Here is a 22,221-nt window from a genome sequence, read left to right on the forward strand (position 1 = left end):
TTCACTGCAGAATAATGTTCCAAGCAGGAGGAAGACCCCTGGGCTCTGGTACCCAGTGGACAAACAGAAAGAAGCAGGCTTTTTTCCTCTCTTTTTCCTGTTTCTCTCTTTTTTTTTTTTCTTTCTTTTTTTTTTTTTTTTTGGCCACGCCGTGCAGCTTGCAGGATTTTAGTTCCCCAACCAGGGACTGAACCCAGGCCACCGCAGTGAAAGTGCCAAGTCCTAACCACTGGACCACCAGGGAATTCCCAAGAAGCAGTTTCAATTTGGGGGAAAGGCTATGTGGGCTGGGAAGATGGAGAATGCCAGGCCTAAAGCCCAGGGATGGGAAGGCAAGCTGGTAGTAAGATTCAGGATCTAGTTTTTTCACTGCATATGAATGACTGTGTGTGTGTGTTCGTGTGTGTGTGTGTGTGTGTGTGAGAGAGAGAGATTCAGGTGGGAGTGGGTGGGAAGAGAGAGGGAGAGAAATAATAGCTATAATTAATAGCCATCATTTTTGAACACCTATAATCTAGGTCTAGGCTTGAGTTCTGGCCCATTAATAACCATCCATGTGACCTTGAACCAGTCATTAAACTCACTAGGCCTGTATGATCTTATGCTTTACTGTTGTGAGAGAGGTATCATTATTCTGTGCTAATGAACAGACTGGTTGAAGTCACACAGCTAGTGTGACCACTATGATTACATACTATGTCCCAAGCTTCATAATGAGCATCATTTATGTACATTACTTAATTTCTTACTACATTACTACATTACTTAATTTTCACAAAAATGCAAGAAAATGTTAATAATCCCATTTTATTTGTTAAAAAATATAGAGGTTTAGAGTTATTAAGTAATTTGTCCAAGATCTCATATCAAATGAGCAGAAGACTTAAGGTGGAAAATGGAACAAATTATAATACCAGAGAATAATAACAATAGAATAATAATAGCATCCATTATTTATATGCCTTTTGTAGTTGGCTTTGCAGTAATCCATTTACATGCATTTTCTCACTTTGGCAATTGTGAGTAAAGCTGCTATCAATACTCGTGTGCAGGTTTTTATGTAGACATAAGTTTTTGGACTTCCTTGGTAGCTCAGTAATTAAGAATCCTCCTGCCAATGCAGGAGACACGGGTTCGAGCCCGGGTCCGGGAAGATCCCACATGCTGCGGGTCAATAAGCCTGTGTGCCACAACTACTGAGCCTTCTCTCTAGAGCCTGCGAGCCACAACTACTGAAGCCTGCATGCCTAGAGCCCATGCTCTGCAACAAGAGAAGCCACGGCAATGAGAAGCCTGCACACCGCAACTAAAAGTAGCCTCTGCTTGCTGCAACTAGAGAAAGCCTGCGTGCAGCAACAAAGACCCAATGCAGCCAAAAATAAATAAATAAATAGATAGATAGATTAATTTTTTAAATTTTTTAAAAAAAGCTCAAGGTAAACACAAAGAAATCCACACCTAAGCACATCCTGGTCAAACCATTAAAAACCAAAAACAAAGAGAAAAATCTTGAAAGCAGCATGAAGAAAAAGACTCATTACATACAGAGGAACAGTGATGAATATCAGATTCCTCATATGAAAGAATATAGGCCAGAAGGAAGTGGGATGACATAGCCAAAGTCCTAGATGGAAAAACTGTTAACCAATTCTATATCCAGAAAACTATTCTTCAAAAATGAAGGTGAAATACATTCCCAGTTAAACAAAGACAGAGAGAATTTATTGCTATCTGATCTTTCTTGCAAGAAATATTAAAAGAAGTCCTTCAGACTGAAAGGAAATGACATCAGATGGTAACTTAAGTCCACATGAATAAATAAAGTGCTCTAGAAAAGCAAATACCTATTTAAAAATAGGTTTCTATAAAGGTGTCCACACATCAACTTCTATGGGAATGTTCATAGCAGCAGTATCTACAAGAGGTTAACAGTGGAAACAATCCAGATGTCCATCCACTGGTGAATGAATAAACAAAATGTGGTATATCCATACAGTGGAATACTATTCAGCACTAAGAAGGAATGAAGTTCTGAGAAGGCTCAGAACTGATTTATAAAAGCCTGAAACTGAGCTCCAGCTGTGAAAACAAAACGGATGACTCAAGTTTGGAGTCTACACATATGGGAAAAATACCAAATGATAGAATCGCTGGGTAGCTATAAATCCTTCCAAGTGAAAGTTGCTACCTCTGGGGCTGATCTGCATATGAAGCAAGTAGTAGAAACATCTAGACTATACCCTTGCCAACCCACATAGGTGATGGGGAAAGGGGGCTTTATTAGCACCAAACCCATTGCAACTTAAGATTCCGGGAGAAGTACAAAGCTATGAGTTGGCAGCCTGAGATCAATTTGCAGCTCAATAATAGATTTTAATATGTGGCCTTAATAGATTAACTCATTCCAATTATTCAACAAACAGGTAGGGAGGGGCTGCTTCCTCTCAGGCATGGTGTTAGGTGATAGGAATGTAAAGAAAATAAAATTTAGCTGATGATCTTGAGCAGCTTGCTTGTTGACATAAAGTATCTTGTGTGTTTGTTTCCTAGTCTGTAGAACATGGAGAGCACAGGTTCATCTTCTTTCTCAGAAAGCTGCTTATCAAATGGGCCTAGCTCCTTCATACCATGAGAAATTTTGCTTATTATTCGGTCCCCTGGGCTTGAGCAAATCAGACCTGGAGGGAGTTCTCTGGTGGCCTAGTAGTTAGGATCCCCGACTTTCACTGCCGTGGCCCAGGTTCAATCCCTGATTGGGGAACTGAGATTCTGCAAGCCACACAGCATGGTGAAAAAAAAAAAATCAGACCTGGAAAGTCAGCTTCTTAGGAGAGCTGCCTTCTCCCTCTGCCTCGGTGGGGGCCAACAAAGGAGAGAGTTGGGGGAAGGAAGAGGCGTGGGGAGGGAAAGTTAGGGCCATAGGGCTAGAGGCCTGGCAAGAGCCACAAAGCCGTGACAGTGGACTGACCAGTCCTGCTGTGAAGGAGGAAAGACGAATAACAAATGGGCACCTAGGGGCTCAGTCCAGCATCCTCAGGAATGACATCCCCCCCACCCAGGGTCCTCACTGGCCTCTGCATCCCTGCTGAGAGCAAAATGTGAAGGCTGTGGAAACAATGACTTAATTTTGCTCTGTACCACCGTCGTTTACGTACCTCTCTCACAATTCTCACAACTGTTCATTCCTTGCCGGCAGACACCATGATTAATATATTTTGTCATCTTGCTTCCCCAGCCTCTGTGCCTAATATTAGCAATAATAATAACTATTATTCCTATTGAAGCTAACGTCTGCAGCATGCTTACTTGATTCCAAAGATGGTGCTAAGCTCGTTGCGTGCGTTATTTACTTGAATATTCGCACCAATCATTGAATTTGAGAGCCTATTCCCTCCATCTTACACATGAGGGAACAGCCACTTACAGAGGTTAATTTACATTGATTCCACACATTTCTACAAACTGGTAGAGACAAGATTTGAACCCAAGATTGGAGAAACCTCTTAACCTAACATTACATGCACTTCGTGTACTTAGTGCATGAAAGCTGCTACCTCTGGGGCTGATCTGCCTAAGAAGCAAGTAAGTAGAAACATCTGGACTACACCCTGGCCAATCCACATAGGCGATGGGGAAAGGGGGCTTTATTAGCACCAAATCCATTGCAACTTAAGATTCTGGGGGAAGTACAAAGCTATGAGTTGGCAGCCTGAGGTCGCTCAATGGTTGGCAAAAATCAGAAGACAACAATTAATTTTAATACATGGCTGTGCATCCCACCCCCCAGTGCCTTGTCAGGGAGTGACCCCTAGGGTCAGCTCCTTTCTGCCCCGCCTCACCCTTTCCTCGCTCCCTGTTGGACCATCATGTCCAGCAAACACACATGCCTAAGTATCGCCTACTTTGAAAAAATACCTCCCTCTACCATATACCTCCTAACATGTAACCCCTCATATAGCCTCAACCTTTCTGATTCTCCTCGAATATTCCTGAGAAAGCCAGCAACATAACCAGCCCAGCACATTATTTTCAGACCTCAGATGTTTTTGTGGAGCCTTAAAAAGTCCATTGTGCTTTTGCCCTGCCTGCCTGGCATGCAGTCTAGTCTTTAGTTGGGCAGAAGAGCTGGCCTGGATATACTATCATGGTTCAATTTCTAACAGAGCTCCTGGTCATGTCATTAAGAACTTGGAATTGAGAGAAAACATGATTCTGCATGAACTCCACATATATATTTCTTAACATAAGAACAAAGAGGGCTTCCCTGGTGGCGCAGGGGTTGAGAGTCCACCTGCCGATGCAGCGGACACAGGTTCGTGCCCCAGTCTGGGAAGGTCCCACGTGCCGCGGAGCGGCTGGGCCCGTGAGCCATGGTCGCTGAGCCTGTGCGTCCGGAGCCTATGCTCCGCAACAGGAGAGGCCACAGCAGTGAGAGGCCCGTGTACCCCCCCAAAAAAAAAAACAAAAAAAAAGAACAAAGGACCATTTCAGCATATGGCTCTGAGTGATTACTTTAACCTCCTCATCGACTGAATTGGTGTAATAACATTCAATTTTATTGAATTATGATGATTTATGTTATTATCTGTAGGATCTATATAAATCGAAAATCAGGCAATAAAGATAAAAAGACCTTAAAAAGTTGGGAGCACTCTGTGAAGGCAAGGTATTACTTAAAAGACATGAGCTTAAGAAATTGAAATGAGTTCTTATATAATGTGGGGTGATTTTTTCCTATGGTTTTTATTTATGGTTTCCTCCTGATGTGATCTAACAGAAACATCACAATTCAAAATTGAATAGTAATTCTTGACCTGCATCTAGCTTCCTGGCTACAAGAGACATTCACTGAACTTTGGAACTCAAGTTGTGCCACCCCCTGTGGTTGATGCCTGAGAATCAGAAGGAAATGAGAGAGCGAAGCAGCATACAAAGAAGGCTCCTGGGTAATCCTTTGCTTTTGAGAACCTTCCACCTGGAAAAATTACCTGGAAAGTGTTGTGAATGGCACATGATTTCTAAATGCCAGAATCGGAGTTGTGGAGAGGGGAGAACACGTTGTAACGTGACCTCGTGAGGCTGGCTTGGCCCCAGGAGCCAGCCTCTTCAGGAAAGACATCACCAACACCGGTGACAAGGATTAAGACTTACTTGAGGGCATGAAACCTCATTAGCTCAGGCTTCATTAACCCAGAATTTATGCCATTAGACTGAGTCTGGTTTGATGTTTATCTTTGATTTGCCAGTCCTTTCATGCAAAATCAAAATTGCAGGGGGAGTGTTCAAGATATAGTCAACCCTTCATATACAATAGGGATATGTCTGGGGGTGTTTGTGAATGGTGGTGGGACTTTGAATTTCCTCCTTACAAGGCAGTCAAGTGGATATGAAAATTTTCAGTGAGCTTCATATTCTTAATGATTCTCCATAGGCATTTACAAACCTGCCTAAAGATCCGTCTTTGTCAAACTACTTCTTTCTCTTTTTACTGCCATAGCCAAAAGTTGCTGGTTTTTCTGGGTCCATTTTCTACAGACTTAAAAAAAAAAATCAGTCCTTAAGAATTACAGGGTCTCTGAAGTCAAGTAGAAAACATTAACACTACTTTGGATTCACGCCCATACTCTGGCTTTGTTATCCACGGGATTCGAATTTGTGCCTCAGTAAAATCGGATGGATCCCAAGTCACTAACTCCATGCTTGCCAAATCTGCAAATGTCAAGGCACTGTTGTAGCTCAAAGCAGTGCTTCTTAATCCCAGTTCTTGTATCTTAATTCATTGTGAGACTGAAAGTCATTTGTTACCAAAAATGAAGAGCCAACAATTACAAATAATGTCCCTTAAAAATAAATGAGAGTGATTGATTGAAGGTTATCCCATGAATTGAGATACGCTTTTTTCGGTGAGAGAAAAAATCATGCCTTCCAAATACAATTGCCAAAGAGCCACAGCCTGTCTTACCTAAGACCAAACATTCAACGACAAGTGGCCACTATGACGTATCATTAACCGTTGGGTATTTCAGCACAGTTAGCTTAAATGTCCTGGGAAGTTTTGGAGGTTTCACAGGAATGTCAAACACGTGCACGATGTCTATCAGAGCAGGAGAGAGCTTCAGCAATGCTGCTAAAGAAAGAGTACAAGCTATTTCCAAGGACTCCAAAAAATGCCATTTATATACCCACAGACACTGGAAATATTAAACTAAAAGTCAATCTCGTCTAGTCCCTAAAATGGTACCCCAGTAGCATGTTATTGAGTGTCCATACACATACTCCCCTGCTCTTCCTGGATTATCACCACCCCCAAGCACATCATATTCATTCATGCAACTGATAGCTACTGAGCAGCTATGAGATGCCAGCGCTGGACTGTGCACGGGGTTCCAGCAGGAACAAGGCAGATGGCCACGCCCTTCCGTACCTCAGTGCCTTGTCCAGGATGTTCTCATGCCTTCTCCCCAGTTCTGTGTCTCTCTGGTCAACCCCTAAGCACCCGCCTAGGCCCAGCTCACATGGCACCTCTTCTGTGGAGCCTTTCGTGATCCTCATCTCCCCACGTTCTCTAGAAGAATCAGGTATGTCCTAATCTTTATTCCCATGGTGCTTGACACGTATGTCTGTTACAGCGTCTGTCATGCTGTGTTAGGGGAGTTGAGTGTTTCTCCTCAAAGAGAAAATGAATGCTTCTGAATCAGGAAATGTGTTTGTTTTTATAACAGTTTTATTTTTTAACAGTCTGACGGTGCTTAACAATGTTTAAGAAACATAAATCAGCTGCTGAATAAATGATGATTTGGCTGACATGAATGTACGTGAAATTATACTTGATTTACTGTGCTCTGCATTTAAGAACTCTTCAAAAACACATTTCAGAGTATCTCCTGTGACTATATAAGAGGATGAATTTGTTTATTTGATTGTTGCGTTTTCTTAGGCTATGTACAAGAATTGGGAAACTATGGCACACCCTCAAACAATATAAAATTACAGAGACCCAATGATTCAGGAAGGAGAAAATAATTCAGCAAAGACTTCAGCTTCTGAAGCCACAATCTGTTTTACAATTTTGTTTTAGTGATGTTAGTACACTGTGTGGGTCTGAATTTTGACTGAATTTTACTGCTGTGTCCTCTAGTCTATGAGAAAACGCCTCCATTTTTCAAACAATCGGGAATAATGCCTTTGTGAAAAATGCCTCTGACCTGTTTCTGCTTCCTAATGACCTCACTTAGGGTTTTGGTTTTGTGGGTTTGCGTCCCTCTGTGAGGCAGCGTCAGCCTGCCAGGGCCCTGGCACAGCCCAGGAGGACTCAAGGCAGAGGTGGAAGGGACATGGGGAAGGGCTTTGTCAACCACGAGTGCTGGAGAAGCATGAGGAGATTATTGTCATTATTAGTCAGTGCCTTGAGAAGCTGAGGGTACAGACCAGGGTTAGCAAACTTTTCTTATAAAGGGCCAGATAGTAAATATTTTCCATTTTGCAGGCCATGTGGTCTCTGTCACAACTGCTCAGCTCTGCCATTGTAACAGGAAAGCCCCATAGACATTAAGTAAATAAATAAATGTGGTTGTGCTCCTACATAACTTTATTTCTGGATACTGAAATTTGAATATCATAAAATGTTCATGTATCACAAAATATGTCTACTGATTTTTGCCAACCATTAAAAAAAATGTAGAAACCATTCATAGCTCACATAGCTGCACAAAAACAGGCAGTGGGCCAGATTTGGCCCATGGGCCATAGTTTGCTGATCTCTGCTGTGGACCATGGAAGAGTCGTCTACCAAGATGACCAGTGGCCAGTAGAGCCCACTGAGACTATCTGAACAGCATCAGAACAAACGCTCAAAAGATACTGAACTTGTATGGGTGGCACTGGAAAGCCACACTAGCTCTCAGCAATTTAATGTCTTTCTATGAAAATAACTGTGCTCCTCATGTGCGTTGCTTCTTCGACCTGAGTTTATTTTCCACTGAGAGTATTGGGTTCTTCAACTATGGGTGAAGGTCAGGTTAATATGAGTCAGCCCCTATGGGCTCAGGGGAAGGGATACGTGAGCCCAGGTGGAGAATCTCAGGTGTCTGAAATTCACATTCAATCATTCATTCATCATCCCTTAATATAACTCTTTAGGTGAAGATGTCAAGCTTTGTCCTACAAGGATAAACAGCATTAGGAGAAGATCCTCTTTGGATTGGAATTTCCAGACAGAAGGGAAGGATTAGAGAGGCAACCATCGAAATTTGGGTAGCCCCACCAGCTTTTCTCAGCTCTGCACAAGCAGAGGATGTCAGGACCAGAAGTCTGTATTTCTGCAGATGTGGGGACTAGTTGTCCCAAAGTGAAGGTGAGTGAGAAGTAAAAGGAGAACTCCAAAGCCATGGAACCATAGCCGTTAATCTCCTTGTTGGGAGTTAACTTTTCCACCAGACTATTACTTGGTACAGGTTCTCTCCTTTAGCTGTCTTGAGGTGTTGAGTGTGTTGTGCTTCAGAACTGAGGTTATAGGCACTTTTCTGTTTCAGACTCACCTCCTCCAAGAAGCTTTCCTTGATTTTCTCCCTTGAACTGGAAAATACAAATCTCTCCCTCCTTTGAATTTCTGTAGCACTTTATCCGTCTCTTCTCAAGGCTCTTGATATGTATCTTCATATTATATTTATCTTCAGACCCATTTGCTGAAGGAAGCAAGGTTTCTGAATCTTCCCTGCACAGCTATCACGGTGCCTTACTCAGTGTAGATACTAAATATTGAGTAAAAGTAAAAATCCATTAAGTTGACAAATTGATTCATCTATAGCAGTGCTGTCCAATAGAACTTTCTGCTCTGATGAAAGTGTTTTTCATCTGCACTGTCCACAACAGTAGCCACTAGCCACATGTGGCTACTGAGCTCCAGGAATACGGCTGGTGTAAGTGAGGAACTGAACTTTTAATTTTATTTAATCTTATTTAATTTAAATTTAAATTGCCACACGTGACTAATGGCTACCTTATCGGGTAGCTCCAGTCTATAGGGCAATAAGTAATTTCTTTTTGTGAGTGGATTATTTAGGCAGTGATCACACCATCTGAATTTAAAATATAGTGCAAATCATTTGTTGGGGATGTTGGGTAGGAAATGCAGCAGGATGATTGGATATTCCACTTGCCAAGCAACATAAAGATGCCCACCCCTGCCGCATTGACACCCTGGGAAGTGGGATCTCGTGAAGAGAGACAATGAACCATGAACCATGAATGAAATTAAAAGATTAACTTTATGTTATATTAACAGGAGATAAGTCCTATGAAAAAGAAAAACAGAAGACGTAGAGCGACGTAAGGGAGTTGCGAGTGACTGGGGAAGGGGCCAGGCTGAGTATGAAACGGAGAGTTCCAGACAGGCTTTATTAAGATGAAACCTGAGCTCTGGCTACAGGGAGGTGATGGGAAGTTTGGGCAAAGAAAGTGAAAAAGGTACTAAACCCTGCAGAGCCAAACGGCAAGTCTGTATCATGAGCTGAACTGCCTGGCACGCTGTCACACAAAAAAAAGAGCCTGGTGGGGCAATGAGGAAGGAGAACAGTTTTTTGTTGTTGTTGGTTTATGTTAACCAAGCTTCCATAGCAGTTTCCAGAACCATCTCTTGAAGTTAGGAATTAAAACTAAGTGGCAGACAGGCTCACCCTGCTTTTTACTGCAATAAGTTTCTGGAAACCACACTGGAAAACACGACAGTGAAAATTCAGCCTTATTCTCTCACTTCCTTATCCAGCCTGTGTTTCCCCACTTTCTCCCTCGGTGTCAATGCCAAGTGCTAGGAAAGCAGAGTGCCAACTGGATCTGCTTGGGGGCTGTGGGAACTGCAGAGGCTTAAACTGAAAGGGTGATTGCTGGGAAGGGCCGTGGAAGACCCCAGGTGCCTACTGGAGGCGAGCAGCGGGGGGCGGGGGGACCACAACAAAGAGTAGCCCCCGCTCGCCACAACTAAGGAAAGCACGCGCGCAGCAGCCAAGACCCAAAGCAGCCAAAAATAAATAAAATTTAAAAAAAAACATGTATACAAAACAATCATACACATTTCGTTGGAACGCATCCAAAAAAAAGTACGCATTAGGCAGTATTGAGATGGAGAGGGAAAGAAACAAAAGTAGGCAAATAGTAATAAAAGCAGAATTTAAAATCTTTTAAAGAAGCTGGAAGATTTTTCAGGCTGGTAGAGCGACTCCGAACCCCTGACCGGCAGGGCTCTCAGGGCTGTTAGGTGTGTGCTGGAATATTGCGTAATTTGTGTCATAGTGTGTTGTTTATTTAACATAATATATTTAGTTAGCTTATGTAGCCTTTCTATCACCTAAAGGGATCTCAAGTGGTCCGAGACCAGTTCCAGTAGCTCCAGTCACACTGTTTTCAAAGCTAGGCTTCCCGTCAACACACCTGTCTCATTCATGCCTTGGTTTTGCGCACTCTCTCTCTCTGGCCAGAGGGCATCCTATTTAATCCTATTCAAGGTCTCTGAGAGCAGGAAAGGTTCTGATTAGTCACATGAGCCAATATCCAGTGTGGTGCACTCCTCCACTCCTATCAGAGAGGGTTCTCAAATCAGGCATCTGGTCCAACCTATGGATGGCCTTCAGGCAAAAATTCCTGGCTCACAGATTATGGGAGAGAAGTTTTAATATTATAAAACAAAGCATGACACACACACCCTTCTTTTTTTCTTGCTTGAGGATGCTTCTCTCAGAAGGAAGGAGTATTGTGAGTCTTCCTGGCACTTCACACTGTCATTGTGGCATGTGGCCGAGACAAAGCAGGGGCACTGCTGGTGAGACTCCAGGGATCACAGGAATTGAAAAACAGACGGACTAGCCTGTATACCCAAACATGGGCAGGTTGGTAAGTGACAAGCTCTCTAGTCCAAAGACAGCAGGCTTTGGAGTCAGTTCATCTCCAGGGAACATCCAGACACTGACACTTTTCAACGTAGAATTTTGGCCTGTGACATTACTGCCTCCCTCACAGGACTGTTGTTTGATGATGCGTTCACGTGCTTAGCAGGGTGATGAAACATAGTATTAGTTTAAAACATATCTGAGTCTCATTTCTTCCCCTCATACTTGGCCCCTGTTGAAAAGTGTTACTTTAGACCACATAGCCTGTGTGTGAGTGAATAAAGGAGCTATAAACAAAGCTGTCGTTTACCCATAGCTTGCCCCTACCTGTTTAAACTAGATTATTTCCCTCCAATCTTTCCCATTAAAAATAATTGCTTCCAAATATATTTGAATAGATTAATTTCTTTTCTTTATCCTCCCTTCTCCGAGAATTATAACTAATAGATCAAAACTTGAGGGCAGAGAGTATGTGAGTCACTAAACCAAAATAAGGGCAAGTTAACGGCCAAAACTTCTGTGCAGGAAAACTGACTGATTTTGAGGTTATAGAAACAATCTCTATGAGTTTGCAACACTTAAGCCTGTTTTATGTCCAAAGCTGCATTCATTCCCCACCCTGCATTCTAGTCTTATATTCTACCAGATTGATTGGGTGGAATTCAACTCTGCTTGACATTTTTGCAAACACCTGACCCCAATTACAATTTTGTTAAAAAATATTTTTCCTACGAAAATATTTATTTCACTCATCCTGAACCTTTATGACCATTTCCAAGATCCTAAGTTAGTACATCTGGAAAACAAGTGAGTATTCTCTTAAACCAATTCCTAACTATATCTTTCGGCTTCCAAAATGATGCTCTCAAGTCAAAGGATCAATGACACTGTGTGCAATTATGCTTTACAATTACTTTTCCTGATTTCACAATAATGGGAGCTAAACTCTGGAAGAAATAAGGGGCAGCCCCAAATTACTGCACGGCCCTGCCATCTGTGAAGGTGGGGCAGTGAAAGCTTGGGAGTGCCAGCAGGGTCTCTGGGAAGTCAAGTCTTTTACCAGGTTAAAAATGTCAGCAGAAAAATATTTCCACATAGTATATTAAAGAATGCTCTCATCCATTCTATCTTATTGGACATTAATGGCACTTATTAATTAAGGCACACGTCCCTTACAAAATGAATGAATAAATGTTTACCAACCAAGTTAAAAACAAAAGCTTTCCTGTCAAAAGAAAAAAAACGAATGAATGAAATACTCAAGGAAAAGGACTGGTGTGCTGCTGAGGGGGAAAAATATGTCCTGCATTTTTTAGATGAAGCAGAAATATAAGGTCAGAATCTTAAAATCTCAATCTATTCAATCTCTCAAAATTAGAAATTAATTGCCACTTTGCCAGGTGTTTGCCATTGAAATTTAACTTCTGAGTTAAATTCAAAAATGTTACCACTTATATGTGGAATCTAAAAAATAAAACAAGTGAATGTATATAACAAAACAGAAACAGACTCACAGATATAGAGAACAAACTAGTGGTTACCAGTGGGGAGAAGGAAGGGGGGAAAGGCAAAACAGGGGTAGGGGATTAAGAGGTACAAACTACTATGTATAAAATAAATAAGCTACAAGGATATACTGTACAACACAGGGAATATAGCTATTATTTCGTAATAACTTTAAATGGAGCATAATCTATAAAAATATTGAATCTATGTACTACGCTGTAGACCTAAAACTAATATAATATTGTAAGTCAACTGTATTTCAATTTAAAAAAATAAGGAGAAATCAAGAATTTGGTAGGAGACTGGATGTTGAAAGCCTATTTAAAAGAAAAAAGCAAGCTGCCTAAAATGTAGAATGGCCAAAGAAAATATTTACAATGCAACATTTTAAGTCAAGCACTTATAAATAGTAGTTGAAATAAATAAATACATTAGACTGTATTTGCTATAACATAAAGTAAAACTTCCTAACAAGATTGTGAAAGTATTTTTATTATTTTGGTAATGGTGTCCTATTACAGGTAATTACAGGTGTTGAATTTTTTAAATTTGGTATATCAAACAGTAAAAACCACATATTAATGCTGTGTCGCCCAAATCTATTTTGGTTACAACTATGTATTACAGTTGCTATGTACAGATGGAAAGCATACATGATAAAATACAAAAACAAGAAAAGGTTAAATAAGAAGATATCCTTGAATTATAAACATCTACTAAAGTATACCTTTGTATTACACAGTTGTGTCATAGCTAAAAAACATACAAATTAATACATAATGCTGTGCAACTATTTGATCTAATATAGATGTGATATGAAAATATTAAGGCCATAATAGCATTTCACAGGTAAAGGCTAAGTTCTGAGACATGAAAGCTTTTAGATAATCCACAAAACAAACCTGAGACATCTTCCTCTTGTTTTGGAAAAAAAGCAGATTCCTTACAAAGTCAAAGCTTTAATATATAAATGAAGCATTTAATAAACAATATACTTTAACTATTGTAATAACCTGGATTAGATGTTCTGAGTAAAATGGTGACCAGCAAATACATTCTTTCTCTGGCAGAAATAATATTAGATTTTCTGATCAAGCTAGTAACCTGATTATGGTAGCCCCCAAATTTGGTTATTTTTATTTGTTTGTTTTTGGTTTTGCTTTCCTTCCTTTAACTGGGTTACAAACATATTAAATAAACCAGGAAATCTCCCACCTTACTTTCTTCTACCTCAGCCCACTGCCGAAAGTGCCAGATGAACCGAGCCTACGGACATAAAAAACGGCTACAGCACATTTGGACCCGGTTGACTTAAGCAGGCATCCAGATTGGTACATGATTACTTTTGCTGCCATACCATCTCTCAGAGTAAGCAGGCTAGGGCAGCCCCAAATTACTGTCTCAGCCCTGCAGGGGGTGGGGTGCAGGGAAGGGTGGGTAACAATGTTTTGGAATAGCCAGTACCCCCCAGATCGAAATGTATTGGGTAAGCCTGATTTCCACAGTTGACTTTAGTGCCTTTAAAAATACTGGCACAGTGTTTTCATATTCAAGAGGTACAGCTGTGAGATTTTATTAATTAAAATTATATAAAATTTTTATTAATAAAAATTCCAAATTATAAAATAGAGTTGCTATGTTGTAGATTTTTAAAAATCTATTTGGGATTCAACACTGGCACGTGGAACATCTATCTTCTAAATATTCATCCTTCAAACTAATTAATTTTGAAGGAGTAGGAGAATGTCTAACCAACTTTCTTCCTTTTCTTTTTCTTTTCCACTCCTTTCTCTTACCAGACCCTACAACCATCATACACTCCTCCCTTTATAATTTTGATAAAAAGTTTCCTAAAAGCTTAATGAAATGTAACAAGCAGTAAGCTTTTAGGACACTGCACAACTTCTTTTGGACGTTTGCGAGCAAAAAACTTAAAACTCCAAACTTCACTTTGTACATTGTCAATCTTCCATCACTTTTTAAAAAAGGTTTTCAGGTTATTTACATAAACTGAACATATCTATTTTGTTCAAGCTTTATGTTTCACAGTTAACAAAGTGACTGCTCGCTGGGTTGGCCATCTTAAATAGCACAGCTGATCTGACTGGCTCCACTGAAATGCAATGCAATCCTCCAAACAACCTCCCAAGACTGATTCTGACTTTCCAAAACACAAACACCAATGCTATTTTTTGAAAATCATTTAAAAGAGAAACTAGGTCCATTATAATGGGAATTTTCCCCCTTGTTATTTAATAAAGAACATCCAGATCATTCATTGCATTTTTTCATTATTCCCCAGGCAGACACAGCTTCGATCTCTCTGCCTTTCACAGGCTAATGGTCAGATTTCCAGTAACTTCCTAGAACTCAATAATCAGAATGGCTTTAAAATAAAATTAAAATTTAAGCATGTCAAGAGTTTGGAATTAAAACATATTAATTAGATCAATTTGAAAAAAAGATTCTGTATTGTGAATATAATTTTAATAAGCATGTTGTAAAGTGATAAGGAACACATCTTGCAGATCTACTTTTGAGATTTTTCATTCAAATTTTGGATGAGAGAAGAGACTTCGCTTCAACTTGGTTTCCATGATGTCAAAAACAGTTGATTTAATCAAGTTCATACCATGTATTTGAAAATTGGTTAAATTAGTTGTACTTTTCTATTTGCTATGACATTATAAAAGACACTTTTCAACACTTTCTTGACCAAAGTAATTAATACTAACTGTTTAATAATAAAATAACTAATACATATTGCTTCTGAATAATTATGTAATATATGTACCCATATTGAACACTACTTGGTGACTTTTTAACCTATGAGATTTACTGAAGTCAGTACATTACAATCACACAACTTAAAGCTTAGCTAAGCTGGTAAATTTTTTTTTCTCATGATTGAAATTCTGTACTTTGGCAACCAAGAGCAGTATGACTTCAGCTTGGAATTTTTTACAACTTAACAATTTACACTTTAAAATTCATGAAATCACTGAAACCCACTAAATCAACTGCTATTAATTTCTTTCCAAGCAAATAACTTTATGACTCATCCAGAAAAGTAACAGGAAGCACATCAGTTGGCAAAAAGATAAATCCATCCATAGATATTAGAGCCTAACTAAGCTATTTTATTGAAAAGGTGAGAAGGGAATTTCTGGTCTTTACTTTTTCCCTTATCACCCCAAATCACATGTCTTACACTGAAATTATTTGCCTTTGCATATTCAACAATATTTCCTGAAACTTTGCTTAATATGGTTTTCGATGGAGCAGACTTCAGCACACAGAACATCAATCTTGGATCCCACCCGATGAGGCATGGTTACTAAAATGCCTCTTTATTAGGTAGTTCTGTATATATGCACATGTGTGTTTTAACTCCTAAGAATGCTCCTTCAAGAAATTATTATTACCAACATTCAATATATGTATAAAAATTCTTTGGGTCCTTTAATTCTTTGACTCAAAATATCTCCTGGAGCTCCTATACAGCCCCACTGATCATGAGGTACCATTCTGAGGACATGTGTACAAAGCACATCATCTGCGGGTCAGTTGGTTTACACTCACTTTAGAGGCTAATTGAGAAAGTGGCACAGAGGGGCTAGGGAAAAAAAAAAACCTTAATTTTACTCTCCATCCCCCAAGACTTGTGTACTTATAAAATTTCTGCTTGCCTCTGGCTTCTCACTGGCAGTCTTCCTCAGCTTGTAACTTTTGGACAGCACTATCAAGGAGCTCCATGGACTCTCTGAGAGTGACATTGATTTTAAATGACTTGGGTTTAATGGTCAGGCCGTAATTAAAATCCATTTTCGAAGGCTCGTCTGGATTAGCCCTGAAATTGCACTCATGAGCCAGGATGGAGATGAAGAGAAACAGCTGCATCTTGGAAAGCTCTTCCCCGATGCACCGCCGTTTGCCCATTGAAAAAATCATCACACTGCTGGCCAGGTCCTTATTGATGAAGCCATCCTTGTCCAAGAATCGGGCTGGATCAAAGTCTTCTGGGTTAGACCATTTCACTGGGTCATGATTCACGGACCACTGGTTAACAAAAACCACCGTGTCCTTGGGGATGTGGTAGCCCAAGACAGAAGCGTTGGCCATGGTGGCGTGAGGAATGGTGACGGGCACAAAGCTGGAGAAGCGCATGGCTTCATAAAGAAAGGCCATGACGTAGGGCAGGTGCGGTTGGTCGTCCAGGCAGGGCAGCCGGTCCCTACCCACCACTTGATCCAGTTCTGCCTGTACCCGAGCCTGCACTTCCGGATACCTGTTTGGTTTTTAATGCAGAGAGAGAAAATAAGTCAGGAACACTAATTCTTCTTTCATCTAGAAAGCCCATTACAATTTATTTTAATACCACTGTTCTTTAAACTGGCTATCTGAATCAGAAACTGAATTAAGATTTCCAGCAAAAAAAAAAAAAAAAAGCTAAAATGGTTTCCTAATTTATCACTGCATTACAAGATGGAGTTTGTTATATTTCCTGTAATAAGTCTCCCATGGCTCACGCTCTCCTTCCCATCATAAGTCAAAAAAAGGCCTAAGTTTTCTCAGCCTGAAAAAGCACAACAATGGATAAGGTCGACTTCTCCATTGGGCACAGCAGGGACAGTGCCTAGGACCCACAGCACTTTTGAGGGACTCATGAAAATTCATTTCTTTTAAAATCAGAAGAAAATAAACTTTTAGGTCAATGAGAATGTTTCAATATATAATTTTAATATATTAATATTTATACCAATGTAGTCATAAAATTTAATTTAAAAATTTTTTATTGAGTAAGATGTCTACAAAGGCAAAAGCACGGGGGTCCACAAAAATTAAAATGTAACCCTCAAAGTGAGTTCTTTTCTCCTCTTCTCCCTAGACAATTCCAGCAGACACACTGTTCTCATTTTATACAAAGATAATTGGTATCCCGAGAGATAAAGCTGCATATCTTCTAAATTTAAAAGCAAATCCCCAATGTTCACGAGATTACGGTACAGACTGTAATACTTATTCACTGTTGCCAATAAAACTAGTACAATCCTTTTGGAAAACAAAGCAAGATCTATAAGGGTAACTCCTCCCCACGCTTTAAAAACCCAGTGATCTAGAAATGTATTTTCAGGAAATAACTTAGCAGGTACAAAAACATAACCACGATAGCTGAAATTTTAAAAATGCAATCAATGATTGTATATAACAATCCGTTACTATGGCAAAATGTTATGTAGCCATAAAAAATTACTAAAATCAAGTTTAAAAGACAGGGAAATGTCCACTACAGTAAGTGGAAATGTCAGAAGTCAAAAAATTTGTAAATAATTCTTGCGAATCTGAAAAAAAAAATTAAGCACACATGTGGTGAAATTATGGGTGAGTTAAAAAATTGCTTCTTTAGCTTCATACTTGAGGGGTCTGCAAACTTTTTCATAAAGGGCCAGATAGTATATATTTTAGGATTTGTGGATCAAACCCTCTGCCTCCGAACTATCCAACTCTGCCTTGTGCTGTAGTGTGAAAGCAGCCATAGACCATACATGAATGAATGGGCATAGCTGTATTTCCATAAGACTTACATACAAAAACAGGTAATGTAATTTGTCAACCCCTGTCGTATTTTTTCACTAAAAAGAAGAAAAAAGGACTCATTAGCTAGACCGAATTGAAAGTGATCCCAAAATTGTTTTACTTCTTTTTGCTGCCCAATTGGAGTACCTGGAGAACGATTTACAATTCGGTTTCTAGTGAAAAAAAGAAAAGAAAAAAAGAAAGGCTGTTTCAAAAGATAACATGCTTATCTGGGGATGCAAAGGACTTATTGATCCATTCTGGAACTGTCTTCTTCCTGACCTGTTATTACTGACTTCTCTTTATTCGATTTCTGCCCCTCCCCCATATGTGTTTCCATGATATTAATACTGAAAAGTGATTTTAAATATACCAAAAATAAAGAAAGAAAGAAAAAGAAGGATTTGTGAAAAGCAGTTGTACAGTACATAGGAAATATAGGATTCTAATGCAGTGGATTCTAACAACAAAAGAAGTTGTTTTTACCTTCCAGTTTCTAGGGGGCCAGCAAATTCAGCTTCTCCTAGCGCTTACCTGTGCGCCAAGAAATTGCACAACCAGGATTTCTGGTCTCTCAAGGCAATCAAGAGTTGCCTTGAATGAGACGTTTGCCCCTGGGGTAAGGTTGTCAGATAAAATACAGGCTGCCCAGTTAGACGTGAATTTCAGATAAACAACGGCTAATCTTTTAATATAACTATGTCCTATGTAAAATTTATTTTTTATTTGCTCAGTCTGGGGATACCGGGGACTCGTTTAATTCGTGCGTGTACAAATTTAGCAGAGGTCCGCGACTGGGGTCCAACTAACCGAGCCGAGCCCAAGGATCCTAGAGGGCTGCAGGTGTCTCCCGGATACCCAGTTTCCCTTTCTAGATGCCGCTCTGCGTTCGGTAAAGTTACTGCTTCTCCCATTCTTTACACTGACACTTCTAGCGCGGCGGGTTTAGAAACCCAGCACAATCCGCTGGTTTCTGGCCGCTTTCCTAAAGTTTCGGATTAGCCGTCCGTGAGGCCCGACCGCCAATCGCTACCTTAGCCGGGGTACAAAGCCCTGACGAGCTGTTGGCTTTTGGCTCCAGGGCCGGGCGGCTTCCGATCCGCGCTGAAGACTGGCCGAGCCGATTAGGTTGCTGTGTTTATTTAACTTTTTTTTTTTTTTTTTTTTTAACTGCGCTGCCCTTTCCTTCGGAACCGTTCCAAATTTGCGTCTCCTGTGTCAGTGCGGGAGATCGGGGATGATCATTGGCCACTTAAAAGCAAATCTTGCTTTTCCAAGGGGTTTCACACAAATTTGTCCCCACTCGGAGCGGGTAGCGACAAGATCAGAGATGCGGAGCTCTCCGGGCGCCGCTGGGTGGGGCGTGCGTGCGCGCCCATCTCGGCCAGCACCGTGCCTTCCAGAGTCGCGCTTTCTGGACGCGGTCTCAGATTTGGGAGGTTGGGACCTTGAGCGAAACCCCAAACCCTCCCTGCGCGCTAGTCGCGACCTCAGCATACTCTAATTCCACTCTGCCTTTTACAGAGGAGGGGAGGAAGGCCATCCCAAGCGTCCTGGAGGCTTTACCTGGTGAAGAGGACGAGCAGCCACTGCAGCCCGGTGGAGAGAGTATCCTGGCTGGCGCCGAAGATGTCTGTGACGGTGGCCGGCACGTACTCTTCGTCCAGCCGCGCGCCGCCGTCGCCAGAGCCCGCGGCAGCTTCCTTTCCCGCCGAGAGCATGAAGGCGTCCATCATGTCGCGGGGGGCGGCCCCGGGCCGAAAGCTTTCACGGTGCTTCAGGAACTTGTCTAGGACGAAGCTGCTGAAGTTGCGATTGAGCGTCTCGAATTCACGGAAGGCAGTGCGCACGGGGTTGGGGAAGCGCTGCAGCCAGGGCAGCACGTCCACCAGGCTGCCCGCGCCCACCGTGCGCCCGAACTCCTCGTTGTGGCTGAGCAGCTCTCGGAACTCGGCGTCGTCGTGGCTGTAGCGGCAGCCGAAGCACACGGCGCTCATGACGTTGGCCACGGCCACCACGGTCAGCGGCCGCGGGTCGAGAAAGGCGCCGCCCGCGCTGCCGCGCACCAGCAGCTCCACCAACTCCCGCGCCTCGCCCAGCACGTGGTCCTCGAGCACCCGGCGACCGCGCGGCTGACGCGTGGAGAAGGCTCGCATCGTGCTGTGCGTCGCGCGCCGCTGCGCCTTCCAGCTCTCCGAATACTGGCCGAAAGCCAGGCTGCGGCCACCAGACACCACGCGGAAAGAGGCGAAGGGCGGCCGGTCGGCGAAAGCGGCGCCCTGCTGCACCAGGGCCTGGCGGATGGCGCGCTCGCCGTTCAGCACCACCACCCGGCAGCTGCCCAGGCGGATCTGGAAGACGTCGCCGTAGCGCCGCGCCAGGCGTGCGAACGAGACGTGAGGTGCCGGGCCCATTGACGCCGCATTTCCGATCAGCGGCCAAGCGAAGGGACCCGGGGGCGCGGACCCCGGCTGCCGCCGCCGCTGCCTCAACAGCCACTGGCCCACGTGCACCGCGGCCAGCACCGAGAGCAGCAACAGGAGCATGGTCTGCTGGGCCGACAGAGGGATAGGCGGCAGATGATCGTCCGGGCTGAGGCTGGTGGCCATGCTGAGGAGAGAAGGGCGAAGGCGTGACACTCAGGTAGGCAGAGAAAGGAGCGGGCGCCCTACGCCCCTACCCCCTGCCTCGGGCTACCGTGCACTGTTGGGTAGGGAGGGGGTCGTGCGTAGGTCAGGTCAGGGCTAGCTCACTGGAGAAGCCGCTGAAGACGCCTCTTGCCATCCCAACCCCATTCCCCAAAAGCGAAGGCAAGGGTCGTGTTTCTACCTCTCTGTGACCCAGACTCCCCCCGACCCCGCCCCAGCCGCGTAACGGTTCCTGCAATTCAAGGGCAACACGACGGGCATCAAGGCTGTGGCGCTCAGTTCCCTCTAAGTGCCTACCACCCCGGCCCCTGCGCCCCCCGTCACCCCTGATCTGCGAGAACCCATCACAAGAGGCCGCAGGAAGGCGGCTCCGCCGACAGACTGACCTGCAAGGCGGCGCGGTTTCCAGCAGCGCCGGCTCCGAGGACGGATTGGGGCCTTTGTGGGATTCAAGACCGCAACCTAAGTGTCTCCAGGAAGTCGGAGGCCCGCCCTGGACACCTGTTGCCAGGTCTGGGAACTTTAGCGCCCACTCTGGAGTCTCTAGGCGTCGTCAGAGCCAGAGGCGCTTGGATTGGGATGGGGCGGAGAAAGGTGTCTTCTTTGCAGAGCCCCGCTGCACCTGGGCCTCGGCAAAGTCAGGGTTTTCTCACTGCATGGGGATTGAGACTGCGGGTCGATGAACAGAGTCAATTCCCAGCCCCCACGCCCCCCTCACGGCTCTGACAGCTGGCGTCGCACAGGCGTGGCCCGTTTGAACAGTCACTCGGGAGAGTCAAAACGCGCCATCCCGCTTCTCTCTTTTTTAAGGTCTGTGTGGGGGAGGAGGCAGCGGGACCTGACGGGGGCGGGGCTTGCGGCGGGCGGGGCGCGCCGGGACAGTCCAAGCCTCTCGGACTCCAACTTGGGTCGCCGCGCGCGCGGGTGGTCACGCGAGGCGGCCCCGGAGCGCCCCGACGGCCTTGGCGCAGTAGCTGGCGGCTTTCCTGGAAGCAGCGGTGTGAACTTTTCGTTTGCCCCAAAACTACTCTTCCTCGCAGTCACCCCAGATCGAGGCCGCACAGTTTCCCCGGGACACAACCTGAGCACCTCCCTGCGATCTCGGTGGGAGCGCCTCCACGCCCCGAGCGTACTTCCCTCTCGGTGGCTTGAGCGTCCTTCCCCGAGAGAAAACAGCTCGAGATCCCTGGGCGCCAGAACCGGGAAAGGAAACCTGTCAGTTTGGAAAAGAAAGCTCGGTTGTGGTAGTGGTTTGCCTTACTGCATCCTGAATTGTTTTATTTTTATTTTAACGTTCTCGCAAGCAAATCGGCCGGTCATGTCAGGCCCTTTGGCGAGCAAAGTTCTCCTTCCACCTTGCGCGGCGAGATCGAGAATTCCTGAAGGACGCCGCTCCCCTGCCCCGGGGCCCAGAGTGCCCTTGGCACACAAAGGCCAGCCAGCGCTGGCGCACCGCAGCTGGCCCCGAGGTTTCCCGCGTAGAAACTCCTCCACGTGGCGCCGCCCACTGGAGAGCGCGGGGCAACACTGGCCGCGTCGGAAGCCCTGGTGCCCGGCCCGGGAGCCAAGCTGGGACGAACACTGGAGAGAGGAGGGGAGGGAGGGCGCTC

At 43.6% G+C, this 22,221-nt stretch overlaps 1 protein-coding gene across 1 annotated transcript; it reads right to left on the reverse strand.

The window, feature by feature from the left end:
• Positions 1–12,876: 12,876 nt before the first annotated feature.
• Positions 12,877–21,399, reverse strand: CYP1B1 (cytochrome P450 family 1 subfamily B member 1). Its single transcript, XM_082643299.1, has 3 exons — positions 20,998–21,399; positions 19,530–20,573; positions 12,877–16,674 (listed from the first exon to the last, which is right to left on the reverse strand). The coding sequence occupies exons 2-3, from the start codon at positions 20,570–20,572 to the stop codon at positions 16,086–16,088; spliced, it is 1,632 nt and encodes a 543-aa protein (XP_082499425.1). The 5' UTR covers position 20,573; positions 20,998–21,399; the 3' UTR covers positions 12,877–16,085.
• Between the last annotated feature and the right edge of the window lie 822 nt (positions 21,400–22,221).

Source organism: Mesoplodon mirus (assembly GCF_964341445.2).
Source record: "Mesoplodon mirus genome assembly, chromosome: 14".
Lineage (NCBI taxonomy): Eukaryota > Metazoa > Chordata > Mammalia > Artiodactyla > Ziphiidae > Mesoplodon > Mesoplodon mirus.

Bases quoted from the DNA above. Each gene is read 5' to 3' on its own strand.
- CYP1B1 (XM_082643299.1), bottom strand. From the start codon at position 20,572: ATGGCCACCAGCCTCAGCCCGGACGATCATCTGCCGCCTATCCCTCTG. The intron at 16,675-19,529 runs GTAAAGCCTCCA...AAAACCAAACAG, and splicing joins CTGCTCGTCCTCTTCACCAG to GTATCCGGAAGTGCAGGCTC.